The 9,771-nt window shown below is 37.6% G+C and overlaps 2 protein-coding genes across 2 annotated transcripts in view; both read left to right on the forward strand.

The window, feature by feature from the left end:
- vldlr (very low density lipoprotein receptor) overlaps positions 1 to 1,640 on the forward strand; it is a 50,820-nt gene extending 49,180 nt beyond the window's left edge. The window contains exon 18 of the mRNA XM_079449282.1: positions 56 to 1,640. Coding sequence (XP_079305408.1) covers positions 56 to 91 — 36 coding nt within the window. The 3' untranslated portion in view covers positions 92 to 1,640. The remainder of the gene's footprint in view (positions 1 to 55) is intronic.
- Positions 1,505 to 9,287, forward strand: kcnv2a (potassium channel, subfamily V, member 2a). Its single transcript, XM_079449283.1, has 2 exons — positions 1,505 to 3,230; positions 6,446 to 9,287. Exons 1-2 carry the CDS (start codon positions 1,917 to 1,919, stop codon positions 6,686 to 6,688), a joined length of 1,557 nt encoding a protein of 518 aa, XP_079305409.1. The 5' UTR covers positions 1,505 to 1,916; the 3' UTR covers positions 6,689 to 9,287.
- Positions 9,288 to 9,771: the final 484 nt, after the last annotated feature.

Here is a 9,771-nt window from a genome sequence, read left to right on the forward strand (position 1 = left end):
TTCATAAAGTTTGGCAGACTACATCTCATCTCCCTGCTTTTATTCTTTTCTCCAGATTTCAGTGGTAAGCACAGAAGATGACTTGTCATAACCAGAGCACTACAATGTTCAAGTTTATTTGCCACCGCACCAATGGCAACTGATGCCAGTTCAGGGGCCTCAAAACCAGGTGCCTTCTGATGTGCATTTTCATCATAAAGAGTATGTGAATTGTGGTACGAGAAAGGACATTTACATCAGTAGTTCAACTATTTCCTACTTATGATGTTGACTGCATAGCTGTAGAACTGGAGTCCAGATCTACATTCTCACTTGTGTGTCTGAAATGTTTAAATGAAATGCATATTTTAGACTGTCATGCCTTCAAAGATATGTTTCCCCAAACAGAAGTAGTTTCTCAGCAGTGCATTTTCAAAGGGATAGTCCATAGAAAATTTGTTCATTAATTACTCATGTTGTTCCACAACCGTAAGACCTTCATTCATCTTCGGAACACAAAGTCCAAGAGCTTTCTTAACCGTCATAGACAGCATCGCAACTGCCAACCCTTAATGGTAGTAGAAATAGTAAAGACATCAATTAAATAGTCCATGTGAATACAATGGTTCAACTTCAATTTATGAAGCGATGAGAATGCGAGAGGAATTTGCTGAATAAGTTGTTTTTATTCTACAGTGGTTCCACCTTCATTTTCTAATGTCTTTACTATCTTTCTGTGCCTTGAAGGTGGCAGTTGCATGGCTGGGGTGAGAAAGATTCATTTTTTGTTCTGAAGATGAAGGTCATCCTGTTGTGGTACAATATGAGGGTAGTTAATGACAGATTGTTCATTCTTTAATTGGCTATACCACATAGAACTTGAAGGGAAAGTGCTGTTAAATCCTTTGAAAAAACCCAGAATATATCCATCTTAACATCATAATCAATCAGGACGTAGCCCTTTGGTCACATTTTCCTCTGTAAATAAGATTGTATACATTTGACTGAGGCAATTTTGGTATGTTTGGGCATTGTACCAGGGTAGATGATTTATTTAAAAATGTTTGTTTAAACAATTTTGTATGTATGTTTGCTGTTCCTGTGACACTTTCTAGCAGGGGAACAAAATGCTCTGTATTGTGAGAACGTAAATATTTGCAAACACATCCAATAAAATTAAGATTTAAATGATGTTACTTTTAGGAAGTCATGCCAGACATGCACATTGAACTCGCACTGACTAATATTGGTGTGGTAGCTGATGTTTGAGCCATGTTTGGGGGTGTGTCTGTAAAAGAATCATAGTGGAACTTGTATTGGTAAAACCATGATGCTGTATAGATGTTATCTCTCAACAAATTTTGTATTGGTGTTTAAAAAAACTGCAGGAAATGTTTGTATATTACGTCATATTCTAATTTTATTAAGTATAACGTTTTCCAGTACTACTACTACTTGGCGAGACGACACACTGAAATACAGGCACAAATATTTAAAAGCTACTTTAATCTTTCGAAGTAAATGTGAAGTCTCTCCACAGTAGGAGTAACTTGCTGCTTATTACTTTTTTGAATTCTTAGAGAACTCTTACAAACAGATGGATCCAACATGCAACCCACTGAAAATGGTTATCAGCATATGGTAAAAATGTGTAGTGTGTGTAGAACTTGCTGATATTTTCCATGCCACACGGTGTGACATTTATTGGAGATTTGTGGATGTAAGGCAAAGGAAAGACATCATGGTGGATAGAGAATGTCTGAAAGAGGATAATGGCTTCTAAACCTTTAAGCACTCAAATCCCCTCTGTCAGCAACATTAGTCGGTGCTATTAACTACAGTTGCTCAGGGGTCTGACTCAGAGGTATTATAGGCATGTTTTGCCTCTACACCCATAGTAACCAGTACATCTGCCTAACTGAGTGGACGTTGACACCATGATCAAGCTTAAGGGACGGAGGCAAAGCTTGTTCCCCAACTACAAACTTGGGGTCACAGCCCCTGCTCCCAAAGATCCTGATGATTCTGACTTTCCCTTTGACCAACACAACTGGGTGAAACCATGGAATTCAATGCAGGAGCTGAGTGGGGATATTTATGACATCTATGCGGAGTATGAAGATGATGAAGAAGATAAACTGCTATCCACCTCTAGTAAGCTTTCCTCTCCAACTAAGAATTACATGCTCAACATCAACGTGGGAGGCAAGGTCTACCAGATATCTTATAAAGTAGCTGCAAAATATCCCAAGACAAGAATTGGTCGCCTTGCAACATATACTGATCACAGCAGGAAACTTGATCTCTGTGACGATTACACTGTGCAGAACAATGAGTTTTTCTTTGACCGTGACCCAGACATCTTCCACAACATCTTTAACTTCTATAGAACTGGAGTTGTCTGGATTAAAGATGAGTTGTGTCCCCGCAATTTCTTGGAAGAGATCAACTATTGGGGCGTTCGCATTAAGAACACCCATCGCTGTTGCCGCATCTCGTTTGAGGAACGTCAAGATGAAATAAATGAACAGCTCAAGATACAAAGGGAACTGCAAGCAGAGGTGGAAACTGAAGAACATGAGGACTTGTTCCAAGATATGGCTTTTGGTCATATTCGTTTCCTTATTTGGAATATGATGGAGAAGCCCTTCTCATCTATCACAGCAAAGCTCATGGCAGTTGCATCCAGTTTCTTTGTGCTGGTATCACTTGTGGCCATGACTCTCAATACAGTAGAAGAAATGCAGTATATAACTACAACAGGCCAGCTGAGTGGTAAGACCTACTGTGAGTATGTGGAGACTTTCTGCATTGATTTTTTTACTATGGAATATCTGCTTCGACTTGTGTCCACCCCTAATCTCAAACACTTTGGAAAAAGCATGCTGAATGCTGTGGACCTGATTGCGATTCTTCCGTTGTATCTTCAGATGATCCTAGAGGGTTTTGATAATGAAGATTATGGGAAACATGGCAGTGATATTGAGACTGTTGGACGTGTGGGTAAATTGGGTCAAGTTCTGCGTATCATGCGCCTCATGCGTATCTTTCGTATCCTGAAACTGGCACGTCACTCGACTGGACTTAGAGCCTTCGGCTTTACGCTCCGACAATGTTACCAGCAAGTGGGATGTCTTTTTCTCTTTATTGCCATGGGAATTTTCACCTTCTCTGCCATGGTGTATACCGTAGAGCATGACGTGCATCAAACAAACTTCACCAGCATTCCACATGCATGGTGGTGGGCAGCTGTAAGTTTATTTTTATCACTATGCTGAAAGTCTGTTTTATCAGACAGTAAGTAAAGCTTAACTTTCACAATCTCTTTTTTGCAGAAAACTCAGTTTGAAACTTTTAAAGGATGCAAAAGATATAGTACTACTTGAAGCTTTAATCTTGAAATCCTAATTGCAAGAAAATAACACTGGTAACCAAGTACAGCAATTTTAAATATCAGATTACATTACCATGAGACAGCATTTATATGCCTTAGTATTTATATGGAAACCCAAGGTTCTTTAAAGTACACCATGATGTTAATACTTCGTTTCTGTGCTTAAACAGAAATTAAAAATATGTTTTTGTGCTCTAATGCTGTTAAAAGTACCATTTCCAAAGTCCAAGCAGAACATTTACATTTAGTCATTTAGCAGACGCTTTTATCCAAAACGACTTGCAGAGAGCAAATAAAGCGAAATGTCATACAAGAGCAATAATACAGTAGATGCTTATAGCTTTTGTTGAAACTAGTAACTTCATATAACAAAAACTATTCGTTTCTATTCGTTTTCTATTTCTATTCAATTCAGAACTAAAGCATGAGCACACATTACATCATCGCATTAGTCAAGTCAACTTTATTTATATACCGCTTTTTACAATTTTCAATGTTATAAAGCAGCTGTACTATAAATTCATATGTGCAGTGTTAATTAAATAAAACTATAAAATTCTAGCTTTATAGGCAATAAGCAAGATTTTATATTAATGCGATGCTTTATAGGTAACCAGTGCAAGGTTGACAGAACCGGGCTAATATGCTCATACTTTTTTGTATGAGTAAGAGCTCGAGCTGCCGCATTTTGGATCAGTTGGAGTTTTTAGTAATAAGCCTGCAGTGCAACCACCTAATAGTGCATTACAGTAATCTAGTCTTGATGTCATAAAGGCATGAATTAGCTTCTCTACATCTGATGATGACAGCATATGACGTAGTTTAAATATATTTTTAAGATGGAAAAAACTAAATTTTACAGGTGTTTGCGACCTGGTTCTCAAATGACAGAGTACTATCGAATAAAATGTCAAGATGTTTTGCTGAAGATGAGGGTTTAATGGAACATCCATTAATAGAGAAGTCGAATAAAATGTCAAGATGTTTTGCTGAAGATGAGGGTTTAATGTTCCAATAAGTAACACTTTTGTTTTGACCGAGTTTAGTAATAACAAAATTGTTATTACTGAAGAATCGACTACGCATTCCACCATTCGATGGAATTGCTGTGTTTCAAGAGTCTTCGAGGAAATATAAAGTTGCGTGTCATCAGCATAACAGTGAAAGCTAACTCTGTGTCACTTTATTATATCTCCTAGAGGTAGCATGTATAATGCGAAGAGCATAGGCCCTAAGACTGAGCCCTGTGGTACACCGTACTGAACTTGCGATTTGCGTGACACCTCATTGTTTATTGCTACATATTGAAAACTGTTGAATAAATAAGATCTAAGCCATTTCAAAGCTATTCCCTTTAACATATAAAAATATAACATAACCAACATATTTATCCTCGCATAACTGTAAATTCTCAGTAAGTTCATGTGGTGTACCTTATGCACATACGCACTGATTGCCAACAAAACATATGGCTTTGTATCATTTACCGCTTTCGTTCCATGACCGGCATTTTTTAGTGCTGGGAGCGCTCAATCTGTCAGTTTCAAACGACCTCCAAAGCCAGCATTTTATCCACTGTTTACCTTGTTGTAATGCAGTGAACAAACAAACACAGCTGAACTTTGTGAACGAAGGAGCACATTGATGGGTGTGCTCTTCCCCCCAATCTCCATGGTTGATTTGTGGGCATGCTTTTCCGAGATAATTATCCAAAAAGGGACTAAGAAAAGTTGTTACAAAACTGAATTTCATGTTCAGCATTTTGTCCGAAACCTTTATGAACGCTGGGGGAGGTATCAAGCACAGAAAGTCAACTTGTCAAAAAGCCATGACGTAGTATATGTCAAGCCTGAGAAGCCAGCATGTTTAACATTGTCAAGAAGTCAGAACGCATGAAACACTGTGGCACCCTTCCTCTAATAATGCCCATTATAAGAATGCAATTCAATTGCAACTTTGAGGCATGCGTGACCAATGGGGTAGAGAATTGCTCATTGGGCTAGCAGTCAGTCAAAAGCAGGACAAAAAGAAAAGGTATGAAGAATTAAGGTAAAGAATATGGTGTGAAACCATGTGGAAACTATTCTGCATTGCGACCTTATTTTCAGGTAAGACTTTGTTATTAAGTGGGGGTCACATGCTTTACTTTAGCAATCACATCTTAGTGTTGTGAAATCCATGAAGGTTGACTTTTAAGGCGAGTCAGACAAGAGACTTTGGTGAGGGGGTTATGGTGTTAACCCTAACTAAGGGTGAGCAAGACAGACCTCTTAGGGAAGGAGATGGAATAAAAATGAATTCTCAAAACGCATTGTTCGAAGAATCGAGCAGTGTATAAAATGATGTCATGCTTTTATAATATCAAATCTTTTCATGATACTGTTTTAACCTCTGTCAGTATTCATGTATTTTACAATCTCAACTTGTTATTCTTATATGTGTGTGTGGAGGGGGTTAAGATTATTTGGCAAAGTCTCTGAGAACCTTGTACTTCAGAAGACTACAGGTGGGTTGCAGTTCTGAAAAACGGTCGCAGTGGAGACTAAAGGGTTCCTTATGGTTTCACACCTTATTCTTCATCCTAATTATTCATTCATTCTTTTGCATTGTATTTTCTTTGCCTACTTTTGTCTAGCTGCCCACTAGTCACACCCCAATGTTGCGATCTTGCAATAGTATTTTATTCTTAAAATGAGTATTTCATATATTTACTTTTCAGTGTATATTAAATGTCTTTATTGACTCATACATGTAAAAGAAATACTGCCTAATAATTGTCGCACCCTAATATAAAGCATTTTTCACTTCAAGCCTTAGTTAACCATTATATATCACTATTAATTGTGTCTATACTAATTTTTAAGTGTTATTAAGATTGTTGTGGTTAGGAATCTGTAAAAGGTTCCTTATACTAACCCTATTTCAAGTACATTAAGACAATTATTAAACATTCTGTATAACATTATATTATACAAAAACAGTCTGTCTTTGTTCTTAGCTTGATCAAAAAACACTGCTGATTCATGACTTTTGTACAACTACTAAAATATTACTTGTGCATTTATTCCACAGGTGAGCATTTCCACTGTGGGCTATGGCGACATGTTTCCAGAAACTCACCTGGGCAGGATTTTTGCATTTGCTTGCATCTCATTTGGCATTATTCTTAATGGAATGCCAATATCCATCCTATTCAATAAATTCTCAGACTACTATGCAAAGTTAAAAGCCTATGAATACACCTCCTCCATAAAGAATAGAGGAAAAGTCAGGTTTGTACAAAGAGCTGCTAAGACATTTACTGAACACTTCTAGAATGTGCTGTTAATCATCTGCCCACAACACGTTCATTTTTGTGTGCATCATGTATAGTGTTTTGAGAGCAAACTGAAAAAAAGGGTCATTTAAATTTAGGCAATCTATTAAGCATTTCTGAGTTTACTTAACTTCAGCGGTTGAAGCTTTACCAACTAATTTGGGAAACTTAAGACACCAGTGTGCATCTTGGGACAAACAAATGGCACTGACATATAAATATAGTTTCAGGGCAAGTTATGTTCAGACCGCTCAAGCATTTATTTTAGTCTGGGGCTAGCCTTAAGCCTTGTCTGTGAAACAGGGCAATTAAGTTTGTAGAAAGTTTTTGGAAAAGATGACTACGTATCTTGAATCAAGTCTTGTATGTCTCTTCAGTGTCTTATTTGCTACATATACACTTGCAATTATTCATTTAGCAGATGCTTTTATCCAAAGTGACCGTATTAAAGGCACTTCTCATGATTATTGCCTTCTGTTAAAGTGTTAGTAATGTACAGGTAGTAATGTAATCTGCTCTGAGAAATATGTAGGGAAGCAGTTAAATACACTGACAAATATGTTGAAATGCAGTTAATAAACTTAAAATAAATACATCAATTTTTAAAACATTGTGTTAAACACACTGTTTTAGTATGGTCAAGAGTACAGTTTCATTGCTTGAGATCAACTGTTCAAAAAAACCCGCAGTTTAAGGTTTAACATGCAGCAAAGCACATGCTTTGCATAGGTACTTTAATCAATAAAGCAACACTGTAGTGTTTCAACAATTTCAGTGGTAAAACCTGAGCAGCCTCATAGTGGCTTCAACCACAATATGTAAGTTATGTGTTCGGGTTGGTAGCCCAGCCCATCCCCTGCCTGTGGAAGAGTACAATATGATTTCCAAACAACGTTTCTGCATTTGCCGGTTCCATCAGCTCCGTACACAAATTCATACGCATTGTGCTGCCCACGGGGAAGCTTACACAGTGACAATATTTACAACACTGGTCACAGAAAATTGTGCTTATTAACCACATGGCGGAACGCGTGAGCAAAAGTCTAGCTTTAAAACGGGTCATATTATTTATCAGGGTTTTTTCTGAATGCATACAGTCAGGAAATGTCAGAATCGGCAAAAGGACTCAAATGCAGAGTAAGAGATAACAGTTTATTCAATAAAGAATTCACACAGCAACAAAAAAAAACGTCAGGGAACTCCTGTCCGTCACACAGAAAAAAACTCGGCCGGCTGTTCTCTCCGTAGTGAGAATTTGATAGTCTTATTTAATTAACACCGCATATAGGAATTAATTGTGTGTCTGATATTTGACTTGTGTATTGACTTCCATAACCTTTTATGTTTTACTTATAGTCAATGTTTTCTTGTACAGCTGCTTTGTAACAAGGGAGAAAATAGTCCAAACCGGCTCACAAGTTGCCACTTTCCTAGAGGGAGATGTGGAGGTTAATTCCAGCTCAAGAACGGGAAGAGAGCGCGACACAACGTATCAAACAAATACATCGCCTCACAGATAACTGGCACTGCCGTGGCTAACCCAATTAACAGCGCTGGGTAACTAAACGGGGTACCAGGTGGGAGGGAAGGAAGAACCAATCCAGCAGTAAAAAATATCCTAGAAAAAGCCAAAGCCTGACAGGAAGTTTGCAAAATGATATAATGAAGTTTACTTTTATGTTTGCAGGATAACATTAAAACTATCCTAAAAGCTATTTTCTTTCAAATAATTTTAAAAGAAGCACTTTTTAAATTGTGACTACATTTACATAGACCTGTAAATGTTGGCCATGCACCAAGAGTGCAGACAAGTACAGTGGTGCATGTAACTACATCTTAAAAGTATTCTAATACAAGCACTGATAATCCTTCAAAGATTTATCCTTGAACTACAAAGCGTGATAGATGGAACCAGGGGAGGGCAAGTCAATTTTCAAACACGTGTGCGCTTGCATTTCTCTATATATAGACCACTTCGAATGACATAAACAAGAATTTCTTCTGGGGTTTCAACCAACCCCGAGTAAAATGTGAATTCAGAGTTGATTGACACAGAGATGCGAAACTGAGTTTTTGGTTTCACAACAGCTGATTATAGTTGGTTCTATCAACTCTTGGAAGGCTTACCTTGAGTTAAGCGCTTGCGCCACAATTAGGACAAGTCATGATCAATTGAGCTCAAATATTACTTTTCACCATGGCAACGGCACCACAAAAAAGCAACATGGCGGCGGAAAGCACTTGAGAGTGAGGCACACTTTCCACTTTGCCGACAGTGGATTTACGAATTTGCTGAAAATTACGTTTTAATTCATTAATGGATACATGTACTAGTAAACAAAGAAATTAATCTGTATGCTAAATGAATGAATAAATTAATGAAACAACAGAAATAATAAAAAATTCTAATGTTCTCACTCCCCATCAGTGCTCTGGTGATGAGTGTCAGACGTCATGGTGTATAGGACACTTGGGGTATCAGACCTGCGTGTCTGAGTCAGACTGATGAGTGGTACGAACCCTGATTGATATTTGATATACCTGTATCTAATTCAATATAAAGAAAAATACAGTTTTAATAAAATGCACAGGGAATTGACAAAATTCAACTCGGCTGCTAAATTGCTCTTTTGAAATCAAAGAACATCCCTATGAATTAATGCTTCCTCTTCACATTTAAACGATCCTCAAAAAAGCACATATGACATTTAAGTCTCTGTGTGATCAAAATGTGTCCCATGAATGATTGTATTAATGAATGAATGAGGTACACCACTTGTGCTTTGAAAATCGGGAGGAGATGGAAAGAAACTCTGGGTTTACCAAAGAAAACCTGCTCCCGACCAGGTGAGGCTAACAGAGTTAGTTACTATGGTTACTGACGGAGTATAAGTTACCTCTCTTTTAGAAACGGGCTTGAGTAAACCTGCTTTCTCTGGTTTGACATACCTCATATTCAAACGGTTAAAACAGAGTTTTCACTAAACATCCTTTCTGAAACGGGCCAGTGGACCTGTGTTGAACCAGCATTGTTTTAGTTCTTTAACACATTACAAACGTTTAAATAAAATACAACCAACAG

The sequence above is a fragment of the Barbatula barbatula genome (assembly GCF_947034865.1).
Source record: "Barbatula barbatula genome assembly, chromosome: 24".
In the NCBI taxonomy this organism is placed as follows: Eukaryota; Metazoa; Chordata; class Actinopteri; order Cypriniformes; family Nemacheilidae; genus Barbatula; species Barbatula barbatula.

What these genes read in the sequence shown, in the direction of transcription:
- kcnv2a (XM_079449283.1), top strand. Translation starts at nt 1,917, where the DNA reads ATGATCAAGCTTAAGGGACGGAGGCAAAGCTTGTTCCCCAACTACAAA. An exon ending in ATGCATGGTGGTGGGCAGCT is followed by an intron (nt 3,231 to 6,445) that starts GTAAGTTTATTT and finishes TTTATTCCACAG; the next exon opens with GTGAGCATTTCCACTGTGGG.